Here is a 25,987-nt window from a genome sequence, read left to right as displayed (position 1 = left end):
AAAGGATTATCAGCGAGTTCTCTAAAGGGACATATTTCTGCTTTATCTGTCTTATTACACAAACGACTGGCAGCTGTGCCAGATGTTCAAGCATTTGTTCAGGCTCTGGTTAGGATCAAGCCTGTTTACAGACCTTTGACTCCTCCCTGGAGTTTAAATCTAGTTCTTTCAGTTATTCAAGGGGTTCTGTTTGAACCTCTACATTCCATAGATATTAAGTTGTTATCTTGGAAAGTTTTGTTTTTGGTTGCTATTTCTTCTGCTAGAAGAGTTTCTGAGTTATCTGCTCTGCAGTGTTCTCCGCCCTATCTGGTGTTCCATGCAGATAAGGTTGTTTTGCGTACTAAGCCTCGTTTTCTTCCAAAGGTTGTTTCTAACAAAAATATTAACCAGGAGATAGTTGTTCCTTCTTTGTGTCCGAATCCAGTTTCAAAGAAGGAATGTTTGTTACACAATTTAGACGTAGTCCGTGCTCTAAAATTCTATTTAGAAGCTACAAAAGAGTTCAGACAAACTTCTTCTCTGTTTGTTGTCTATTCTGGTAAAAGGAGAGGTCAAAAAGCAACTTCTACCTCTCTTTCCTTTTGGCTTAAAAGCATCATCCGATTGGCTTACGAGACTGCCGGACGGCAACCTCCAGAAAGAATCACAGCTCACTCCACTAGGGCTGTGGCTTCCACATGGGCCTTCAAGAACGAGGCTTCTGTTGATCAGATATGTAAGGCAGCGACTTGGTCTTCACTGCACACTTTTGCCAAATTTTACAAATTTGAAACTTTTGCTTCTTCAGAGGCTATTTTTGGGAGAAAGGTTTTGCAAGCCGTGGTGCCTTCTGTTTAGGTAACCTGATTTGCTCCCTCCCTTCATCCGTGTCCTAAAGCTTTGGTATTGGTTCCCACAAGTAAGGATGACGCCGTGGACCGGACACACCAATGTTGGAGAAAACAGAATTTATGCTTACCTGATAAATTACTTTCTCCAACGGTGTGTCCGGTCCACGGCCCGCCCTGGTTTTTTAATCCGGTTTGCTGAATTATTTTTTCTAACTACAGTCACCACGGCACCCTATGGTTTCTCCTGTTTTTTTCCTCCTGTCCGTCGGTCGAATGACTGGGGTGGGCGGAGCCTAGGAGGGACTATATGGACAGCTTTGCTGGGACTCTTTGCCATTTCCTGTTGGGGAAGAGATATTCCCACAAGTAAGGATGACGCCGTGGACCGGACACACCGTTGGAGAAAGTAATTTATCAGGTAAGCATAAATTCTGTTTTTGTTCAGCAAGGGTACCTACTCCAACCAATTTCGTGCATTATTCCTGTCACTACGGCGGCGTGTTTCTGGTTCAATGAACTAGAAAAGTCGCTTAATATGGAGACTCCATATGAGGAAGTCATGGACAGAATTCACGCACTTAAATTAGCTAATTCTTTTATTTTAGATGCCGCTTTGCAATTAGCGAGATTAGCGGCGAAAAATTCAGGGTTTGCAATTGTGGCGTGCAGAGCTCTCTGGCTAAAGTCTTGGTCGGCGGATGTATCTTCCAAGACAAAATTGCTTAATATCCCTTTCAAAGGTAAGACCCTTTTTGGGCCGGAATTGAAGGAAATTATTTCAGACATCATTGGGGGAAAGGGCTATGCCCTCCCACAGGATAGGCCTTTCAAGGCTAAGAATAAGTCCAATTTTCATTCCTTTCGCAATTTCAGGAACGGACCGGCTTCTAACTCTGCAGCCTCTAGACAAGAGGGTAACGCTTCCCAGACTAAACCAGCTTGGAAACCAATGCAAGGCTGGAACAAGGGTAAACAGGCCAAGAAGCCTGCTCCTGCTACCAAGACAGCATGAAGGGGTAGCCCCCGATCCGGGACTGGATCTAGTAGGGGACAGACTCTCTCTCTTTGCTCAGGCTTGGGCAAGAGATGTTCTGGATCCCTGGGCACTAGAAATAGTCTCTCAGGGTTATCTTCTAGAATTCAAGGAACTACCCCCAAGGGGAAGGTTCCACATGTCTCGCTTGTCTTCAGACCAAATAAAGAGACAGGCATTCTTACATTGTGTAGAAGACCTGTTAAAGATGGGAGTGATACACCCAGTTCCAACTGTGGAACAAGGTCAGGGGTTTTACTCAAACCTGTTTGTAGTTCCCAAAAAAGAGGGAACTTTCAGACCAATCCTGGACTTAAAAATTCTAAACAAATTTGTCAGAGTTCCATCGTTCAAAATGGAAACCATTCGAACAATTTTACCTACTATACAGGAGGGTCAATATATGACTACCGTGGATTTAAAGGATGCGTACCTACATATTCCTATCCACAAAGATCATCATCAGTTCCTAAGGTTCGCCTTTCTGGACAAACATTACCAGTTCGTGGCTCTTCCATTCGGTTTAGCCACTGCTCCCAGAATTTTCACAAAAGTGCTAGGGTCCCTTCTAGCGGTTCTAAGACCGAGGGGCATTGCAGTGGCACCTTATCTAGACGACATTCTAATTCAAGCGTCGTCTCTTTCCAAGGCAAAGGCTCATACAGACATTGTTCTAGCCTTTCTCAGATCTCACGGGTGGAAGGTGAACGTAGAAAAGAGTTCCCTGTCTCCGTCAACAAGAGTTCCCTTTTTGGGAACAATTATAGATTCTTTAGAAATGAAGATCTTCCTGACAGAGGTCAGAAAGTCAAAGCTTCTAAACGCTTGTCAAGTTCTTCACTCTATTCGGCAGCCTTCCATAGCTCAGTGCATGGAAGTTGTAGGATTGATGGTTGCAGCAATGGACATAGTTCCTTTTGCTCGAATTCATCTAAGACCATTACAACTGTGCATGCTCAATCAGTGGAATGGGGACTATGCAGACTTGTCTCCCCAGATTCAAGTAGACCAGGTAACCAGAGACTCACTCCGTTGGTGGTTGACTCAGGATCACCTGTCTCAGGGAATGAGTTTCCGCAGACCAGAGTGGGTCATTGTCACGACCGACGCCAGTCTAGTAGGCTGGGGCGCTGTCTGGAAATCGCTGAAAGCTCAGGGTCTATGGTCTCGGGAAGAGTCCCTTCTCCCGATAAACATCCTGGAACTGAGAGCGATATTCAATGCGCTCCGGGCTTGGCCTCAACTAGCGAAGGCCGGATTCATAAGATTCCAGTCGGACAACATGACGACTGTAGCTTACATCAACCATCAGGGAGGAACAAAGAGTTCCTTGGCGATGAGAGAGGTATCCAAGATCATCAAATGGCGGAGGATCACTCCTGCCACCTATCTGCAATTCACATCCCAGGAGTAGACAACTGGGAGGCGGATTATTTGAGTCATCAGACTTTCCATCCGGGGGAGTGGGAACTCCACCCGGAGGTCTTTGCCCAGTTAACCCAATTATGGGGCATTCCAGACATGGATCTGATGGCGTCCCGTCAGAACTTCAAGGTTCCTTGCTACGGGTCCAGATCCAGGGATCCCAAGGCGACTCTAGTGGATGCATTAGTGGCGCCTTGGTTGTTCAACCTAGCTTATGTGTTTCCACCGTTTCCTCTCCTTCCCAGGCTCGTAGCCAGGATCAAACAGGAGAAGGCCTCGGTGATTCTAATAGCTCCTGCGTGGCCACGCAGGACTTGGTATGCAGACCTGGTGAATATGTCCTCGGCTCCACCATGGAAGCTACCTTTGAGACAGGATCTTCTAGTACAAGGTCCATTCGAACATCCAAATCTAGTTTCTCTGCAGCTGACTGCTTGGAAATTGAACGCTTGATTTTATCCAAGCGTGGGTTTTCAAATTCGTTGATAGATACTCTGGTCCAAGCCAGAAAACCTGTGACTAGAAAGATTTACCATAAAATATGGAAAAAATATATAAAAATATAAAGTGTGTTCTGTTTAATATTTAAAGAGACAGTAACGGTTTTGTTTAAAAACGGTTTTTGTGCTTTATTACCCTGTTTAAGCCTGTCTAACATGTCTGTACCTTCAGATAGATCATGTTCTGTATGTATGGAGGCCAAGGTGGTCCCCCCTTCAAATGTATGTGATAATTGTGCCATAGCGTCCAGACAAAGTAAGGACAGTACTGTCACATTTAGCAAGGTTGCCCAAGATGATTCATCAAATGAAGGAAGTATGGATAGTTCTTCATCCTCTCCTTCTGTGTCTATACCAGTTATGCCCCCGCAGGCGACCGCTAGTACTTCTAGCGCGCCAATGCTTGTTACTATGCAACATTTGACGGCAGTAATGGATAACTCCATAGCTAATATTTTATCCAAAATGCCAGCATTTCAAAGAAAGTGTGATTGCTCAGTTTTAAACACAGTAGAGCAGGAAAGCGCTGAGGATAATTTATCTGTTATACCCTCACACCAGTCTGAAGTGGCAGTGAGGGAGGGTTTGTCAGAGGGAGAAATTTCTGACTCAGGAAGAATTTCTCAGCAGGCAGAACCTGATGTTGTGACATTTAAATTTAAGTTAGAGCATCTCCGCACATTACTTAAGGAGGTGCTATCTACTCTGGATGATTGTGACTCTTTGGTCATTCCAGAAAAATTGTGCAAGATGGACAAATTCTTAGAGGTCCCGGTGCACCCTGATGCCTTCCCAATCCCTAAGAGGGTGGCGGACATAGTGAATAAGGAGTGGGAGACACCAGGCATACCCTTTGTCCCACCTCCTATATTTAAGAAATTGTTCCCCATGGTCGACCCAAGGAAGGACACATGGCAAACAGTCCCTAAGGTTGAGGGGGCAGTTTCTACCCTAGCTAAGCGCACGACTATTCCCATTGAGGACAATTGTGCTTTCAAAGATCCTATGGATAAAAAATTGGAGGGTTTGCTTAAAAAGATTTTTGTTCAGCAAGGGTACCTACTCCAACCAATTTCGTGCATTATTCCTGTCACTACGGCGGCGTGTTTCTGGTTCGATGAACTAGAAAAGTCGCTTAATATGGAGACTCCATATGAGGAAGTCATGGACAGAATTCACGCACTTAAATTAGCTAATTCTTTTATTTTAGATGCCGCTTTGCAATTAGCGAGATTAGCGGCTAAAAATTCAGGGTTTGCAATTGTGGCACGCAAAGCGCTCTGGCTAAAGTCTTGGTCGGCGGATGTATCGTCCAAGACAAAATTGCTTAATATCCCTTTCAGCGACTGTAGCTTACATCAACCATCAGGGAGGAACAAAGAGTTCCTTGGTGATGAGAGAGGTATCCAAGATCATCAAATGGGCGGAGGATAACTCCTGCCACCTATCTGCAATTCACATCCCAGGAGTAGACAACTGGGAGGCGGATTATTTGAGTCGTCAGACTTTCCATCCGGGGGAGTGGGAACTCCACCCGGAGGTCTTTGCCCAGTTAACCCAATTATGGGGCATTCCAGACATGGATCTGATGGCGTCCCGTCAGAACTTCAAGGTTCCTTGCTACGGGTCCAGATCCAGGGATCCCAAGGCGACTCTAGTGGATGCATTAGTGGCGCCTTGGTCGTTCAACCTAGCTTATGTGTTTCCACCGTTTCCTCTCCTTCCCAGGCTCGTAGCCAGGATCAAACAGGAGAAGGCCTCAGTGATTCTAATAGCTCCTGCGTGGCCACGCAGGACTTGGTATGCAGACCTGGTGAATATGTCATCGGCTCCACCATGGAAGCTACCTTTGAGACAGGATCTTCTAGTACAAGGTCCATTCGAACATCCAACTCTAGTTTCTCTGCAGCTGACTGCTTGGAAATTGAACGCTTGATTTTATCCAAGCGTGGGTTTTCAAATTCAGTGATAGATACTCTGGTCCAAGCCAGAAAACCTGTGACTAGAAAGATTTACCATAAAATATGGAAAAAATATATCTGTTGGTGTGAATCCAAGGGATTCTCCTGGAGTAAGATTAAGATTCCAAAGATTCTCTCCTTTCTCCAAGAAGGTTTGGATAAAGGGTTGTCAGTGAGTTCTCTAAAGGGACAGATTTCTGCTTTATCTGTCTTGTTACACAAACGACTGGCAGCTGTGCCAGATGTACAAGCTTTTGTTCAGGCTTTGGCCAGAATCAAGCCTGTTTACAGACCCATAAATTTAGTTCTTTCAGTTCTTCAAGGGGTTCCGTTTGAACCTTTACATTCCATAGATATTAAGTTACTATCTTGGAAAGTTCTGTTTTTGGTTGCTATTTCTTCTGCTAGAAGAGTTTCTGAATTATCTGCTTTGCAGTGTGATCCACCCTATCTGGTGTTCCATTCAGATAAGGTCGTTTTGCGTACTAAACCTGGTTTTCTTACTAAGGTTGTTTCCAACAAGAATATTAACCAGGAAATAGTTGTTCCTTCTCTGTGTCCGAATCCAGTTTCAAAGAAGGAACGTTTGTTACACAATTTAGATGTAGTTCGTGCTTTAAAGTTCTATTTAGAAGCAACAAAAGATTTTAGACAAACCTCATCTTTGTTTGTCGTTTACTCTGGTAAGAGGAGAGGTCAAAAAGCTACTGCTACCTCTCTTTCTTTCTGGCTGAAAAGCATTATCCAATTGGCTTATGAGACTGCCGGACGGCAGCCTCCTGAACGAATCACAGCTCACTCTACTAGGGCTGTGGCTTCCACATGGGCCTACAAGAACGAGGCTTCTGTTGATCAGATATGTAAGGCAGCGACTTGGTCTTCTCTGCACACTTTTGCCAAATTCTACAAATTTGATACTTATGCTTCTTCGGAGGCTATTTTTGGGAGAAAGGTTTTGCAAGCCGTGGTGCCTTCCATTTAGGTAACCTGATTTGCTCCCTCCCTTCATCCGTGTCCTAAAGCTTTGGTATTGGTTCCCACAAGTAATGGATGACGCCGTGGACCGGACACACCAATGTTGGAGAAAACAGAATTTATGCTTACCTGATAAATTACTTTCTCCAACGGTGTGTCTGGTCCACGGCCCGCCCTGGTTTCCTAATCAGGTTTGAAAAATGTATTTCTCTATACACTACAGTCACCACGGCACCCTATAGTTTCTCTTTTTTTTCTCCTAACCGTCGGTCGAATGACTGGGGGGCGGAGCCTGAGGAGGGGCTATATGGACAGCTTTTGCTGTGCTCTTTGCCATTTCCTGTTGGGGAAGAGAATATTCCCACAAGTAATGGATGACGCCGTGGACCGGACACACCGTTGGAGAAAGTAATTTATCAGGTAAGCATAAATTCTGTTTTCTTTCATGTAATTAGCAAGAGTCCATGAGCTAGTGACGTATGGGATATACATTCCTACCAGGAGGGGAAAAGTTTCCCAAACCTTAAAATGCCTATAAATACACCCCTCACCACACCCACAATTCAGTTTTACAAACTTTGCCTCCCTATGGAGGTGGTGAAGTAAGTTTGTGCTAGATTCTACGTTGATATGCGCTTCGCAGCAGGCTGAAGCCCGGTTTTCCTCTCAGAGTGCAGTGAATGTCAGAGGGATGTGAAGACAGAGTTGCCTATTTGAATACAATGGTCTTCCTCTAGGGGATCTATTTCATAGGTTCTCTGTTATCGGTCGTAGAGATTTCTTCTCCTACCTCCCTTTTCAGATCGACGATATACTCTTATATACCATTACCTCTACTGATTCTCGTTTCAGTACTGGTTTGGCTATCTACTATATGTAGATGAGTGTCTTAGGGTAAGTAAGTCTTATTTTATTTATGACACTCTAAGCTATGGTTGGGCACTTTATATGTAAAGTTCTAAATATATGTTTTAAACTTATATTTGCCATGATTCAGGATAATCAGTATTCCTTCTTTCAGACTGTCAGATCCAATTTGCATTCAAAAGGTCCTTTTTTACTTTTCCACCCTTCAGCTGGCACAGAAAAAGTGAAAGCTCTATGAGTAAAAAAAGAAAAGATTTTAAAATAAAATAAAATACAAAAACATACAAGAAGAATATTCTGAACACAACCATAAGTATTAGATACTTAATAAAACAGTAAATATGAGGTTAAACAAGACTAATATCCCTTAGGGAGGAGCTGAACAGAAAATAATAGCTATTACACGGTAATGTCTCCTGAATTCCTAGACTAATATGTGACTGTGTATGATAGTGGTAAAAAGGCCATATTAAGGTGTCTGGCTATGCTGTACTTAAGCCAGTGTACCTACTATGAGAGTGCATGAGTGTTTTTTTCACTTACCTGAAATGCACCCACTCTACCATGCTTTTCGCTGCAGAAAGACTGATTCCAGTTGAGAGCCCAGTGCTGTGCAAGCAACAGCTGAGGATTTCTGTGAGGAGTACGACAACGACCCAACATAAGGAGGCGACACCTGTGGCATGTTTGTGACTAAATCCCATAGGAAAATATAGCGTCACTACCCAGTACTCCATACACCCTTCAGTCCAATGTCCACTGCATAAGGTGAAGAACAGGTCTCACATAGGTCTGAGAACCCCTTTCAACAAAGAATCTGGAACACCTCAATTCTTCACCTTAATCCTGAAAGCCAAAGATAAAACTAGCATACCAGAGAGGTGAGAGGGATGAAGTGCTCTTGCAGTTTTGGGAATCTTTTGCCTCCTCCTATTGGTCAACAGTTACATCCCAGGAGTAATGGCTTGTGGACTCCCACCACCTTGTGAAAGAAATGTAACCTTTATAATGCTTAATAGATAATTGTGTATTTTAAGGAAAAAACAAATATCCAATTCATCTGCCCATTATACGTAGTTTTCGAAATGTCCTTAAAGTGAAATTAAATTTCACTCCTCATAAATTCAAATTCCAAATCTGTGTATTATTTTATGTATAATGCTCAATATAAATGTATGTACGATAATAGCAAATAGCTTTTATTCCTTCTGATGTTTTAATTTTTTAAACACACTCCGCCTGCCCTCTTCATTCATGTTTTATTTTCCTGAGGGGACGTTTTCACCTCCCAGATATAAGGAGGGTGGTGCATATAGAACATACACCACACTCCTAGGGGGCGCTAACAATAAGCAGCAAACAGGTAAGCAAATAAATACAGATAATTAAGAGAATATACAATAAACCTAGCACACTTATATCAGATTATTAGAGATGATATGCTCACAAGTGGACCCAGATGATATTGGTATAATAAAATAACAAAATGTCCGCACAAAGAATAATCCAAAAGAAAGAGGGCAGCTCTCTGTCATAGGACGGTCATCCTGATGTGACGTGATCTATAAGAAAAAGAAGCACAGAGGCGCCAACATGGCCTAGTAACGTCACGGCAGTCGGATACAAAACATCAGCAGGATAGGAAATATACTCACAACCGTAGCGCACCCAAATGGTGCTATTGTGGCAGCCTGGAACATCAAACAGTGGTCCAGCTCACTGGTGTCTCCAGCCAGATAGAGATGATCCTTGGCGAGGGCCTATCCTATGATGCCTATAAGGGCAAAAAAGGCACACACATAGCCCAGTAACGTTTGTACACCAGATAAAAAAGGATTCAAGGTTGTACTTACAGGAAACAAAGCACCACCAGGTGCAATATCAGCAGTACTGGGACCTCTCAGCCGCCCAGTGGACTGTGGAATCCAATTTGCAGGATGCAGAAAATCACCACTTTGGAAGATAGGACTAGCACACACACTCTGCCCCCAAACAGGAGCAGAATAATTGTGATAAAGCAAGTATATATTTAAAAACTTTTATTTTAAAAACAGCTATTTTTAAAATAAAAGTTTTTAAATATACACTTGCTTTATCACAATTATTCTGCTCCTGTTTGGGGACAGAGTGTGTGTGCTAGTCCTATCTTCCAAAGTGGTGATTTTCTGCATCCTGCAAATTGGATTCCACAGTCCACTGGGCGGCTGAGAGGTCCCAGTACTGCTGATATTGCACCTGGTGGTGCTTTGTTTCCTGTAAGTACAACCTTGAATCCTTTTTTATCTGGTGTACAAACGTTACTGGGCTATGTGTGTGCCTTTTTTGCCCTTATAGGCATCATAGGATAGGCCCTCGCCAAGGATCATCTCTATCTGGCTGGAGACACCAGTGAGCTGGACCACTGTTTGATGTTCCAGGCTGCCACAATAGCAGCATTTGGGTGCGCTACACTTGCTAGTTTTCACCTCCCATCCAATCGACTCGCTAGACACATGACATTAAAGTGATTGTAAAGTTTAATGACTAATTGCCCGATATCTAAAAATAATCTTAAAAACAGGGGCACTTTCATTTATTAAACTTTACAAAGACGCTTATTTTTTAAAATACTTTTGCGTTATGGTAAAGATAACGCTGATCCAACGCCCGCAGCTCCTGCTTTCATTAGCATATCAATGACAAGCTTCCTCCAGTTGTTGCTTGCCTCATGAGCTAGATGCAACGATTGGAGGAAGCCGGGTTCTAAAGATGCTAATGAAAGCAGGAGCTGCAAGCAGAGGATCGGCGTTACCTTTACCATAACGCAAAGGTAAGTATTTTAGAAAATAAGCTTCTTTGTGCAGTTTAAGGAATGAAAATGCCCTTGTTTTTATGATTATTTTTAGATACCGGGCAGTTATTAAGTAAACTTTACAATCACTTTAAAAAAAAAAAAAAGACATTGAAGGGCTGATGCGTGGCTAGCAACCCTATTGGATGGGAGGTGAAAGTGTCACCTCAAAACAGGAGTGAAGTAGGAAGGCAGGGGGGTAAAAAATAAAAACATTGGAAGGAATGAAAGTTATTTGCCATTATCGTACATACATTTACATTGAGATAGATGTGAAACTTGGATTTATGATTAGTTAAAACTACCATCTCTTTAAAGGGACATGAAACCCAACATTTGTCTTTTGAAATTTGTTTTGGTCTCATGGTATATGTTGTTAAAGGGATATATAGTTAGGTAGCATGCACATGCCTAGGGCATGATACGGCAGGAAAATGTGCTGACATCTAGTACTCTTGCAAATACATAACAATCTTGCAGAACTGCTGCCATATTGTGCTGCAGAAATGTGCACACTCCTGATATAACCAACCTGCTTTTCAACAAAGTATACCAAGAGAATAAAAAACAATTGATAATAGTTTTTTAAAACTGTTTGATCTATCTAATTTATGAACGAAAAAATGTTTTTGTTTGCAAAATGAATAAGTTATCTGTAGTTTCCAGCATTTGGAAACTGCCAATAATGGATATGTTAGAAAAGGACTGCAAATCAAAAATGACTGTGTAAATACAGAATTTTTGAGCTTTAGTTCTTTTCTAATATGTCCTCTGTATGAGAACTCCTCTTATGCTAGAAACTGCTGCTAAGGATATTCTAGTGATAGTCTTTATAAAACAAATTACCAGATATGCTATCTAGTAGAACTCCTCTTCTTCCTTCACTAATAATGTCTGCTTCCTGTCAGCTTCCACACTCAACAGTGCATTGGAGCCATTTGCAGTCAAGTAGCTGAAAACATGTAAAATAATTTTAATGCAATATTCATATTTAATAGTGTTATTCAGTGTTTTTACTGTAAATATTTTACATTCCAGTGTTCTGCACATAGGGGAATATATTCTATGTATTTATAAATAGATATTCATATATATATATATATATATATATATATATACACTGCTCAAAAAAATAAAGGGAACACTTAAACAACACAATGTATCTCCAAGTCAATCACACTTCTGTGAAATCAAACTGTCCACTTAGGAAGCAACACTGAGTGACAATCAATTTCACATGCTGTTGTGCAAATGGGATAGACAACAGGTGGAAATTATAGGCAATTAGCAAGACACCCCCAATAAAGGAGTGGTTCTGCAGGTGGTGACCACAGACCACTTCTCAGTTCCTATGCTTTCTGGCTGATGTTATGGTTACTTTTGAATGCTGGTGGTGCTTGCACTCTAGTGGTAGCATGAGACGGAGTCTACAACCCACACAAGTGGCTCAGGTAGTGCAGCTCATCCAGGATGGCACATCAGAGCGAGCTGTGGCAAGAAGGATTGCTGTGTCTGTCAGCGTAGTGTCCAGAGCATGGAGGCGCTACCAGGAGACAGGCCAGTACATCAGGAGACGTGGAGGAGGCCGTAGGAGGGCAACAACCCAGCAGCAGGACCGCTACCTCCGCCTTTGTGCAAGGAGGAACAGGAGGAGCACTGCCAGAGCCCTGCAAAATGACCTCCAGCAGGCCACAAATGTGCATGTGTCTGCTCAAACGGTCAGAAACAGACTCCATGAGGGTGGTATGAGGACCCAACGTCAACAGGTGGGGGTTGTGCTTACAGTCCAACACCGTGCAGGACGTTTGACATTTGCCAGAGAACATCAAGATTGGCAAATTCGCCACTGGCGCCCTGTGCTCTTCACAGATGAAAGCAGGGGCACACTGAGCACATTTGACAGATGTGACAGTCTGGAGACGCCATGGAGAACGTTCTGCTGCCTGCAACATCCTCCAGCATGGCCAGTTTGGCAGTGGGTCAGTAATGGTGTGGGGTGGCATTTCTTTGAGGGGCCGAACAGCCCTCCATGTGCTCGCCAGAGGTAGCCTGACTGCCATTAGGTATCAAGATGAGATCCTCAGACCCCTTGTGAGACCATATGCTGGTGCGGTTGGCCCTGGGTTCCTCCTAATGCAAGACAATGCTAGACCTCATGTGGCTGGAGTGTGTCAGCAGTTCCTGCAAGATGAAGGCATTGATGCTATGGACTGGCCCTCCCGTTCCCCAGACCTGAATCCAATTGAGCACATCTGGGACATCATGTCTCGCTCCATCCACCAACTTCACTTTGCACCACAGACTGTCCAGGAGTTGGTGGATGCTTTAGTCCAGGTCTGGGAGGAGATCCCTCAGGAGACCATCCGCCACCTCATCAGGAGCATGCACAGGCGTTGTAGGGAGGTCATACAGGCACGTGGAGGCCACACACACTACTGAGCCTCATTTTGACTTGTTTTAAGGACATTACATCAAAGTTGGATCTGCCTGTAGTGTGTTTTTCCACTTTAATTTTGAGTGTGACTCCAAATCCAGACCTCCATGGGTTGAAAATTTTGATTTCCATTTTTTAATTTTTGTGTGATTTTGTTGTCAGCACATTCAACTATGTAAAGAACAAAGTATTTAATTAGAATATTTTATTCATTCAGATCTAGGATGTGTTATTTTAGTGTTCCCTTTATTTTTTTGAGCAGTGTATATATACAGGGAGTGCAGAATTATTAGGCAAGTTGTATTTTTGAGGATTAATTTTATTATTGAACAACAACCATGTTCTCAATGAACCCAAAAAACTCATTAATATCAAAGCTGAATATTTTTGGAAGTAGTTTTTAGTTTGTTTTTAGTTTTAGCTATTTTAGGGGGATATCTGTGTGTGCAGGTGACTATTACTGTGCATAATTATTAGGCAACTTAACAAAAAACGAATATATACCCATTTCAATTATTTATTTTTACCAGTGAAACCAATATACCATCTCAACATTCACAAATATACATTTCTGACATTCAAAAACAAAACAAAAACAAATCAGTGACCAATATAGCAACCTTTCTTTGCAAGGACACTCAAAAGCCTGCCATCCATGGATTCTGTCAGTGTTTTGATCTGTTCACCATCAACATTGCGTGCAGCAGCAACCACAGCCTCCCAGACACTCTTCAGAGAGGTGTACTGTTTTCCCTCCTTGTAAATCTCACATTTGATGATGGACCACAGGTTCTCAATGGGGTTCAGATCAGGTGAACAAGGAGGCCATGTCATTAGATTTTCTTCTTTTATACCCTTTCTTGCCAGCCACGCTGTGGAGTACTTGGACACGTGTGATGGACTTCTTCCTGTACCACTGCTTGAAGAAGGTGTCTTCCAGAAACTGGCAGTAGGACTGGGAGTTGAGCTTGACTCCATCCTCAACCCGAAAAGGCCCCACGAGCTAATCTTTGATGATACCAGCCCAAACCAGTACTCCACCTCCACCTTGCTGGCGTCTGAGTCGGACTGGAGCTCTCTGCCCTTTACCAATCCAGCCACGGGCCCATCCATCTGGCCCATCAAGACTCACTCTCATTTCATCAGTCCATAAAACCTTAGAAAAATCAGTCTTGAGATATTTCTTGGCCCAGTCTTGACGTTTCAGCTTGTGTGTCTTGTTCAGTGGTAGTTGTCTTTCAGCCTTTCTTACCTTGGCCATGTCTCTGAGTATTGCACACCTTGTGCTTTTGGGCACTCCAGTGATGTTGCAGCTCTGAAATATGGCCAAACTGGTGGCAAGTGGCATCTTGGCAGCTGCACGCTTGACTTTTCTCAGTTCATGGGCAGTTATTTTGCGCCTTGGTTTTTCCACACGCTTCTTGCGACCCTGTTGACTATTTTGAATGAAACGATTGATTGTTCGATGATCACGCTTCAGAAGCTTTACAATTTTAAGAGTGCTGCATCCCTCTGCAAGATATCTCACTATTTTTGACTTTTCTGAGCCTGTCAAGTCCTTCTTTTGACCCATTTTGCCAAAGGAAAGGAAGTTGCCTAATAATTATGCACACCTGATATAGGGTGTTGATGTCATTAGACCACACCCCTTCTCATTACAGAGATGCACATCACCTAATATGCTTAATTGGTAGTAGGCTTTCGAGCCTATACAGCTTGGAGTAAGACAACATGCATAAAGAGGATGATGTGGTCAAAATACTAATTTGCCTAATAATTCTGCACTCCCTGTATATATATATATATATATATATATATATACTGTGTGTGTGTATGTGTATATATATATATATACATACACATATACACAGTCGTATGGAAAAGTTTAGGCACCCCTGACAATTTTCATGATTTTCATTTATAAATAATTGGGTGTTTGGATCAGCAATTTCATTTTGATCTATAAAATAACTGAAGGACACCGTAATATTTCAGTAGTGAAATGAGGTTTATTGGATTAACAGAAAATGTGCAATATGCATCAAAACGAAATTAGACAGGTGCATAAATGTGGGCACCCCAACAGAAATATTGCATCAATATTTAGTAGAGCCTCCTTTTGCAGAAATAACAGCCTCTAGACGCTTCCTATAGTCTGTAATGAGTGTCTGGATTCTGGATGAAGGTATTTTGGACGATTCCTCCTTGCAAAACATCTCCAGTTCAGTTAGGTTTGATGGTTGCTGAGCATGGACAGCCTGCTTCAAATCACCCCACAGATTTTCAATGATATTCAGGGATGGCCATTCCAGAACATTGTACTTGTTCCTCTGCTTAAATGCCCGAGTAGTTTTTGATCAGTGTTTTGGGTCGTTGTCTTGAAATATCCAGCCCAACGTAACTTCAATTTTGTGACTGATTCCTCAACTTTATTCTCAAGTATAATTCTTCTGCTGATATTGAGTGGAATCCATGCGACCCTCAACTTTAACAAGATACCCAGTACCGGCACTGGCCACACAGCCCCACAGCATGATGGAACATCCACCAAATTTTACTGTGGGTAGCAAGTGTTTTTCTTGGAACGCTGTGTTCTTTTGCCGCCATGCATAATGCCCCTTGTTATGACCAAATAACTCAATCTTTGTTTCATCAGTCCACAGCACCTTCTTACAAAATGAAGCTGGCTTGTCCAAATGTGTGTTTGCATACCTCAAGCGACTCTGTTTGTGGTGTGTGTGCATAAAAGGCTTCTTCCGCATCACTCTCCCATACAGCTTGCTGAATTGTTGAACGATGCACAGTGACACCATCTGCAGCAAGATGATGTTATAGGTCTTTGAAGATGGTCTCTAGGCTGTTTTTGACTGTTCTCACCATCATTTGCCTTTGCTTCTCCGATATACCATAATGTTAAACAATCTTTGTTTTCAGGTCATTTAAGAGTTGTTTTGAGGCCCCCATGTTGCCACTCTTCAGAGGAGAGTCAAAGAGAACAACAACTTGCAATTGCCCACCTTAAATACCTTTTCTCATGATTGGATGCACCTGTCTATGAAGTTCAAGGCTTAATGGGCTCACCAAACCAATTGTGTGTTCCAATTAATCAGTGCTAGGTAGTTACAGATATTCAAATCAACAAAATGACAAGGGTGCCCATATTTAGGCACCTGTCTAATTTCGTTTTGATGCATATTGCACATTTTCTGTTAATCCAATTAGCCTAATTTCACTACTGAAATATTAGTGTGTCCTTCAGGTATTTGATAGATCAAAATGAAATTGCTGATCCAAACACCCAATTATTTATAAATGAAAATCATGGAAATTGTCAGGGGTGCCTAAACTTTTGCATACGACTGTATATATAAAAACATAAATAAATATTCTGCTATGTGGAGAACATTTGAATGTGAAATATTCATATTTTCTTGTCTGGTTAGCACACTTGAGAAAATGCGAGTAGAATGTTAGTTTTCTTTCCCACTTTTCGTGTTCTATTGAAGTCTATGAGGGAATACGTTAGCATTGTAGCAATATTCTCACTCCATAAGATGTATGATGTCTGCTCATCTATAGATGACCTCACAGTTAGCTGGAACCAAGGAGAAACTCCAATAATATCGACCCAAAATGCTAAAGGCAAGGAAAAGCTCCAATCAGGTGTGCATAAAATTACTTGAAAATACAAGTAGCAACTTACTCCATCAAATCTGGAATTCCGGCAATGTCCTAGCAAAGCAGCAATTCATTACTCCAAAGATGGTAAAAAGTTTTTTTAATGGCTCTACGAGCATCTAATCAAGAAGGTATCTCAATACAAGCCTAAAAACAGTGAATGTCAAGACACTACTGGGGAGATTTTGTGTCTTGATTTCTCCAACATAGGTGTGTCCGGTCCACGGCGTCATCCTTACTTGTGGGAATATTCTCTTCCCCAACAGGAAATGGCAAAGAGCCCAGCAAAGCTGGTCACATGATCCCTCCTAGGCTCCGCCTACCCCAGTCATTCTCTTTGCCGTTGTACAGGCAACATCTCCACGGAGATGGCTTAGAGTTTTTTAGTGTTTAACTGTAGTTTTTATTATTCAATCAAGAGTTTGTTATTTTAAAATAGTGCTGGTATGTACTATTTACTCAGAAACAGAAAAGAGATGAAGATTTCTGTTTGTATGAGGAAAATGATTTTAGCAACCGTTACTAAAATCCATGGCTGTTCCACACAGGACTGTTGAGAGCAATTAACTTCAGTTGGGGGAACAGTGAGCAGTCTCTTGCTGCTTGAGGTATGACACATTCTAACAAGACGATGTAATGCTGGAAGCTGTCATTTTCCCTATGGGATCCGGTAAGCCATGTTTATTAAGATAGTAAATAAGGGCTTCACAAGGGCTTATTAAGACTGTAGACTTTTTCTGGGCTAAATCGATTCATTATTAACACATATTTAGCCTTGAGGAATCATTTAATCTGGGTATTTTGATAAGATTATATCGGCAGGCACTGTTTTAGACACCTTATTCTTTAGGGGCTTTCCCTAATCATAGGCAGAGCCTCATTTTCGCGCCGGTGTTGCGCACTTGTTTTTGAGAGGCATGACATGCAGTCGCATGTGTGAGGAGCTCTGATACCTAGAAAAGACTTTCTGAAGGCGTCATTTGGTATCGTATTCCCCTTTGGGCTTGGTTGGGTCTCAGCAAAGCAGATACCAGGGACTGTAAAGGGGTTAAAGTTAAAAACGGCTCCGGTTCCGTTATTTTAAGGGTTAAAGCTTCCAAATTTGGTGTGCAATACTTTTAAGGCTTTAAGACACTGTGGTGAAATTTTGGTGAATTTTGAACAATTCCTTCATATTTTTTCGCAATTGCAGTAATAAAGTGTGTTCAGTTTAAAATTTAAAGTGACAGTAACGGTTTTATTTTAAAACGTTTTTTGTACTTTGTTATCAAGTTTATGCCTGTTTAACATGTCTGAACTACCAGATAGACTGTGTTCTGAATGTGGGGAAGCCAGAGTTCCTTCTCATTTAAATAAATGTGATTTATGTGACAATGACAATGATGCCCAAGATGATTCCTCAAGTGAGGGGAGTAAGCATGGTACTGCATCATTCCCTCCTTCGTCTACACGAGTCTTGCCCACTCAGGAGGCCCCTAGTACATCTAGCGCGCCAATACTCCTTACTATGCAACAATTAACGGCTGTAATGGATAATTCTGTCAAAAACATTTTAGCCAAAATGAACACTTATCAGCGTAAGCGCGACTGCTCTGTTTTAGATACTGAAGAGCATGACGACGCTGATAATAATGGTTCTGAAGGGCCCCTAAACCAGTCTGATGGGGCCAGGGAAGTTTTGTCTGAGGGAGAAATTACTGATTCAGGGAACATTTCTCAACAAGCTGAACCTGATGTGATTACGTTTAAATTTAAGTTGGAACATCTCCGCATTCTGCTTAAGGAGGTATTATCCACTCTGGATGATTGTGACAAGTTGGTCATCCCAGAGAAACTATGTAAAATGGACAAGTTCCTAGAGGTCCCGGGGCTCCCAGAAGCTTTTCCTATACCCAAGCGGGTGGCGGACATTGTAAATAAAGAATGGGAAAGGCCCGGTATTCCTTTCGTCCCTCCCCCCATATATAAAAAATTGTTTCCTATGGTCGACCCCAGAAAGGACTTATGGCAGACAGTCCCCAAGGTCGAGGGAGCGGTTTCCACCTTAAACAAACGCACCACTATACCCATAGAAGATAGTTGTGCTTTCAAAGATCCTATGGATAAAAAATTAGAAGGTTTACTTAAAAAGATGTTTGTTCAGCAGGGTTACCTTCTACAACCAATTTCATGCATTGTCCCTGTCGCTACAGCCGCGTGTTTCTGGTTTGATGAGCTGGTAAAGGCGGTCGATAGTGATTCTCCTCCTTATGAGGAGATTATGGACAGAATCAATGCTCTCAAATTGGCTAATTCTTTCACCTTAGACGCCACTTTGCAATTGGCTAGGTTAGCGGCTAAGAATTCTGGGTTTGCTATTGTGGCGCGCAGAGCGCTTTGGTTGAAATCTTGGTCAGCTGATGCGTCTTCCAAGAACAAGCTACTTAACATTCCTTTCAAGGGGAAAACGCTGTTTGGCCCTGACTTGAAAGAGATTATCTCTGATATCACTGGGGGTAAGGGCCACGCCCTTCCTCAGGATCGGCCTTTCAAGGCCAAAAATAAACCTAATTTTCGTCCCTTTCGTAGAAACGGACCAGCCCAAAGTGCTACGTCCTCTAAGCAAGAGGGTAATACTTCTCAAGCCAAGCCAGCTTGGAGACCAATGCAAGGCTGGAACAAGGGAAAGCAGGCCAAGAAACCTGCCACTGCTACCAAGACAGCATGAAATGTTGGCCCCCGATCCGGGACCGGATCTGGTGGGGGGCAGACTCTCTCTCTTCGCTCAGGCTTGGGCAAGGGATGTTCTGGATCCTTGGGCGCTAGAAATAGTCTCCCAAGGTTATTTTCTGGAGTTCAAGGGGCTTCCCCCGAGGGGGAGGTTCCACAGGTCTCAGTTGTCTTCAGACCACATAAAAAGACAGGCATTCTTACATTGTGTAGAAGACCTGTTAAAAATGGGAGTGATTCATCCTGTTCCATTAGGAGAACAAGGGATGGGGTTCTACTCCAATCTGTTCATAGTTCCCAAAAAAGAGGGAACGTTCAGACCAATCTTAGATCTCAAGATCTTAAACAAGTTTCTCAAGGTTCCATCGTTCAAGATGGAAACCATTCGAACAATTCTTCCTTCCATCCAGGAAGGTCAATTCATGACCACGGTGGATTTAAAGGATGCGTATCTACATATTCCTATCCACAAGGAACATCATCGGTTCCTAAGGTTCGCATTCCTGGACAAGCATTACCAGTTCGTGGCGCTTCCTTTCGGATTAGCCACTGCTCCAAGGATTTTCACAAAGGTACTAGGGTCCCTTCTAGCTGTGCTAAGACCAAGGGGCATTGCCGTAGTACCTTACTTGGACGACATTCTGATTCAAGCGTCGTCCCTTCCTCAAGCAAAGGCTCACACGGACATTGTCCTGGCCTTTCTCAGATCTCACGGATGGAAAGTGAACGTGGAAAAGAGTTCTCTATCTCCGTCAACAAGGGTTCCCTTCTTGGGAACAATAATAGACTCCTTAGAAATGAGGATTTTTCTGACAGAAGCTAGAAAAACAAAACTTCTAGACTCTTGTCGGATACTTCATTCCGTTCCTCTTCCTTCCATAGCGCAGTGCATGGAAGTGATAGGTTTGATGGTAGCGGCAATGGACATAGTTCCTTTTGCGCGCATTCATCTAAGACCATTACAACTGTGCATGCTCAGTCAGTGGAATGGGGACTATACAGACTTGTCTCCGAAGATACAAGTAAATCAGAGGACCAGAGACTCACTCCGTTGGTGGCTGTCCCTGGACAACCTGTCACAAGGGATGACCTTCCGCAGACCAGAGTGGGTCATTGTCACGACCGACGCCAGTCTGATGGGCTGGGGCGCGGTCTGGGGATCCCTGAAAGCTCAGGGTCTTTGGTCTCGGGAAGAATCTCTTCTACCGATAAATATTCTGGAACTGAGAGCGATATTCAATGCTCTCAAAGCTTGGCCTCAGCTAGCGAGGGCCAAGTTCATACGGTTTCAATCAGACAACATGACAACTGTTGCGTACATCAACCATCAGGGGGGAACAAGGAGTTCCCTAGCGATGGAAGAAGTGACCAAAATCATTCTATGGGCGGAGTCTCACTCCTGCCACCTGTCTGCTATCCACATCCCAGGAGTGGAAAATTGGGAAGCGGATTTTCTGAGTCGTCAGACATTGCATCCGGGGGAGTGGGAACTCCATCCGGAAATCTTTGCCCAAGTCACTCAACTGTGGGGCATTCCAGACATGGATCTGATGGCCTCTCGTCAGAACTTCAAAGTTCCTTGCTACGGGTCCAGATCCAGGGATCCCAAGGCGGCTCTAGTGGATGCACTAGTAGCACCTTGGACCTTCAAACTAGCTTATGTGTTCCCGCCGTTTCCTCTCATCCCCAGGCTGGTAGCCAGGATCAATCAGGAGAGGGCGTCGGTGATCTTGATAGCTCCTGCGTGGCCACGCAGGACTTGGTATGCAGATCTGGTGAATATGTCATCGGCTCCACCATGGAAGCTACCTTTGAGACGAGACCTTCTTGTTCAGGGTCCGTTCGAACATCCGAATCTGGTCTCACTCCAGCTGACTGCTTGGAGATTGAACGCTTGATCTTATCGAAGCGAGGGTTCTCAGATTCTGTTATCGATACTCTTGTTCAGGCCAGAAAGCCTGTAACTAGAAAGATTTACCACAAAATTTGGAAAAAATATATCTGTTGGTGTGAATCTAAAGGATTCCCTTGGGACAAGGTTAAGATTCCTAAGATTCTATCCTTCCTTCAAGAAGGATTGGAAAAAGGATTATCTGCAAGTTCCCTGAAGGGACAGATTTCTGCCTTGTCTGTGTTACTTCACAAAAAGCTGGCAGCTGTGCCAGATGTTCAAGCCTTTGTTCAGGCTCTGGTCAGAATCAAGCCTGTTTACAAACCTTTGACTCCTCCTTGGAGTCTCAACTTAGTTCTTTCAGTTCTTCAGGGGGTTCCGTTTGAACCCTTACATTCCGTTGATATTAAGTTATTATCTTGGAAAGTTTTGTTTTTGGTTGCAATTTCTTCCGCTCGAAGAGTTTCAGAATTATCTGCTCTGCAGTGTTCTCCTCCTTATCTGGTGTTCCATGCAGATAAGGTGGTTTTACGTACTAAACCTGGTTTTCTTCCAAAAGTTGTTTCTAACAAAAACATTAACCAGGAGATTATCGTACCTTCTCTGTGTCCGAAACCAGTTTCGAAGAAGGAACGTTTGTTGCACAATTTGGATGTTGTTCGCGCTCTAAAATTCTATTTAGATGCTACAAAGGATTTTAGACAAACATCTTCCTTGTTTGTTGTTTATTCCGGTAAAAGGAGAGGTCAAAAAGCAACTTCTACCTCTCTCTCTTTTTGGATTAAAAGCATCATCAGATTGGCTTACGAGACTGCTGGACGGCAGCCTCCCGAAAGAATCACAGCTCATTCCACTAGGGCTGTGGCTTCCACATGGGCCTTCAAGAACGAGGCTTCTGTTGATCAGATATGTAGGGCAGCGACTTGGTCTTCACTGCACACTTTTACCAAATTTTACAAGTTTGATACTTTTGCTTCTTCTGAGGCTATTTTTGGGAGAAAGGTTTTGCAAGCCGTGGTGCCTTCCATTTAGGTGACCTGATTTGCTCCCTCCCTTCATCCGTGTCCTAAAGCTTTGGTATTGGTTCCCACAAGTAAGGATGACGCCGTGGACCGGACACACCTATGTTGGAGAAAACAGAATTTATGTTTACCTGATAAATTACTTTCTCCAACGGTGTGTCCGGTCCACGGCCCGCCCTGGTTTTTTAATCAGGTCTGATATTTTATTTTCTTTAACTACAGTCACCACGGTATCATATGGTTTCTCCTATGCAAATATTCCTCCTTAACGTCGGTCGAATGACTGGGGTAGGCGGAGCCTAGGAGGGATCATGTGACCAGCTTTGCTGGGCTCTTTGCCATTTCCTGTTGGGGAAGAGAATATTCCCACAAGTAAGGATGACGCCGTGGACCGGACACACCGTTGGAGAAAGTAATTTATCAGGTAAACATAAATTCTGTTTTTCTTTTATTTTGGTAAAAGGTGGAGCTTTTCATTAAATGTAGATTTCAAATCTGATAGAAAGGTTGCCATTGGAAGCCTTCTGAAATCTTTCTTAGTTTCCACAGGGTCTGGAATTTCTTTAGGATGATATTGATATGGGTTTGTAAATCTGTTCAAACACTGCTGCACCCCTTTTTTTCCCACAAAAGACATTTGTTTTTTTCATCTCATGGTCATGCATGGACCCAAAAGTAAGCATTTATTAATATATCTACCTCTGGGTATTAGACCTCTGAATGTTATGTTTTGTGTTCTTTGTTTTAAATATAAAGGTGGAAGAAATTTATTTTTCAATCCATTAATAAAATATGTGCTATTTTTAAGCATTATATTTCTCAGTTACTTGAATTTGGTCTTACTTATTCCGCAAAACCCTTTTTAAACATGTATTAATTTTGATATTGCTATCTTCCAAGTTAATTTAAAGTGATGGTAAAGGCAACATTGCCTTGTTCTTTTGTAATCTTTGTTAAAGAGTAGGCTCATCAGAGTTCTGCTCTGGGTTCTTACGCTTCTAGTTTTGGGAAGTAAAATATGACACTTTGGGATATTTTAATGCCAAACATGGTCTAATCTTTGAATATTTATTTTGATATTGATGTTTTCTCATTCTCGTTTGGCTAACAGAATAAGTAGGCATGCGTTCATGGACTAGTTGGATTTGAGGCTTGAGATGATTGCTAGGCAACCGCAAAACAAAATTGGAAATTAGAATTTCCCATTTTGTCCAACTTTTTGTTTTTACTTATTTGTATTTTTACCTCCCAACTGTGTTACCATATTGACTTTTTGTTTCTGACCCAACAATACCAAGTATATTATCATGAGCATATAAAAAAAAAAAAAACATTAATTATTACTTTGTATACAAAGAGACTGATTTATTCTAAGCATAGCATATAATGGCCTTCCCTTACAAAGTGTTTTATACCTAGTTAAAGCACCAGTAAATACAGTAGATTTGCATAATCATCAAATGCATGATAAAAAGACAATGCCAATAGTACTTCATCTGAACTTCAAATGAGAAGTTTAATAATTTTTGACAAATTTCAAAATGATGTTTATTTCCACTCCTTCTGTATCATGTGACAGCCATCAGCCAATCACAAATGCATATATATATATTCTGTGAATTCATGCACATGCTTAGTAGGAGCTGGTGACTCAAAATGTGTAAATATAAAAAGACTGTACACATTTTGTTAATAGAAAATTGCATGTTTCATTTGAATCATGAAAGTTTAATTTTGACTTGTGTCCCTTTTAGTAATTTTTGTGGGGCAGTTTTCTTACTTCCATAATGCTTGTGCATTAAACAGAATCAGCATACAGTGTGAGGAAGAAGAGTGACTGAGTCTTCCTAGCTCCAAGTGGTGAGGAGCTATGTACCCAAACCTTCAGAATATTTTATATAAATGTAAATATATAAATGTAAATATATATATATATATATATATATATATATATTGTAAGTATAAATCTTTGTATTGTTACAGGAACACTTTTAAAATTCAGAAGCATGAGTCAGTATTTGTTTTAATGTTTTTTTCACAGTCTCTTATGTAATTATTTTTTTTAAAGCAGACAGTAGTTTTTCAAGCTGTACCAGCTCAGACGGACTCCACAGGAACATCATCAACTGAAGAACAGGGGCAGCAGCCGGCTGTGACAGATGTTATCCAGCAGCTATTAGAGCTGTCTGAGCCAGTGCCTGTAGAGAATCATCAGAATCAGCAATCCGAACAACAACTTAACATAGCAGTTGGGATTAACAGAGATATTTTACAGGTGTGTTAAGTCAGTGATTTTCAACCTATTTTTTTACATAAAAAACTCCTGCGGCACACCATAATCGCGAAATTTTACAAAATCACACATTGTAGCCTAATACAGTATATATATATATATATATATATATATATATATATATATATATATATATATATATTTATATATATATATATATATATATACTGTGTGTGTATATATATATATATATATATACATATATATACATATATATATATATATATATATATATATACATATATTAAAAAACAATTAAGTAAATTCTAGTCAATTCAATTCAGAATACAACCAGGCTGCAGAGCAGGATGGTTATAACTTGTTTATGTTTATGTTGTTGTTTTTTTATGTTATGTGCGGGTATATTCCAGATGCAGGGGGTATAGCGAGGAAAGGTTTAGAGGCAGGGACGACTCCATGTGGTGCAGAACACATTTGGACTCATGCTGAAAGTTAAGCATCTATTTTTTTTTTCACTTTAAAGTTTAAACTTAATTTCAAAGCCTGCACACAGCACAGTGCCATAGCCTGCAGGCACTTACAGACTGAACCAGCATTGGATGCAGCCTGCAGGAGGAACACAGCGTTTTTGATCCCTTCGCTGCCCTGCAAACTTAGTCTTTAAGTTTGCAGAGCAGCAAAGCGGGGAAAAAAACGGTGTGCCACCCGGTGTCCAAAATCATGGGTCAATATTTGCACAAGACAAGACCCCAGACCAGTACGTATTGGCTCCCGATAGTCAGAGGCCTCCTGCGATCACACCCACGTGTGGATGGTTGTATGCACTCCGCAGCAGGCTGTTACTCAGTGGACCCTCCGCTCCTGACGTACAAGAAGCGGTCAATGCCCACTCTCTTTAGTTGGAACTTCCAATAGAGATGGAAAAGTGGCAGGTGGCAGTTTATTATGGGCTATGTCACGTGCAGTAGGGTCTGTACACTCTGGAGTTATAACTTATTACATTATGGCGGCGGCTCTCTGCCGATGTGCTCCCAAAGTGAGCAGAACTTTGCTTCTCAGTCTCCACACACTTCTGAAGCTGCCCCAGTAAATGATATTGTCTGCCTAATGAGCCTGTCAGTCTGCCTCTCTGATGGCGGCACACCTGATGATCTCTCACGGCACACTAGTGTGCCATGGCACAGTGGTTGAAAATCACTATGTTAAGTTAATGCACACATTTTAGTTTTAAAGGGAAAAACATTCTCAATGTGTAAATAAAACTGCCTTACCAACTCATTGTGTATCTACAACCATCATTGTAGATTAACTCCTTAGCACTCTATCTAGGATAACAGAAGAATGTTAATTGAAAGATACAGGTCATTTTATATCTTTTTATAGTTATTTTCAAATGAGGAAATATTGTAATCGAAGCTACATGGCTATCAACTTCCATGAAGGTCTGTGAAAACTCAGTGAAAACAACATGAAGCCCTTATTGCACATATATTGATGTATTTACCTAATCCGAAAACAAAAATTTCCTTCCTAAGACAGGGAGAGTCCACGACTTCATTCCTTACTGTTGGGAAA

At 41.9% G+C, this 25,987-nt stretch overlaps 1 protein-coding gene across 2 annotated transcripts in view; it reads left to right on the top strand.

Annotated features, from left to right (window-relative positions):
* Window positions 1–25,987, top strand: part of ZNF236 (zinc finger protein 236) — a 680,094-nt gene that overhangs the window by 125,129 nt on the left and 528,978 nt on the right. The window contains exon 9 of one of the 2 annotated variants that reach the window (XM_053714849.1): window positions 24,230–24,433. In XM_053714849.1, the coding sequence (XP_053570824.1) occupies window positions 24,230–24,433 (204 nt within the window). Of the gene's footprint in view, window positions 1–24,226; window positions 24,434–25,987 lie in introns of both variants that reach the window. The other variant, XM_053714848.1, reaches the window with a different exon arrangement.

The sequence above is a fragment of the Bombina bombina genome, chromosome 5 (genome assembly GCF_027579735.1).
Source record: "Bombina bombina isolate aBomBom1 chromosome 5, aBomBom1.pri, whole genome shotgun sequence".
Lineage (NCBI taxonomy): Eukaryota > Metazoa > Chordata > Amphibia > Anura > Bombinatoridae > Bombina > Bombina bombina.
This window is presented reverse-complemented; position numbering and strand designations above follow the sequence as displayed.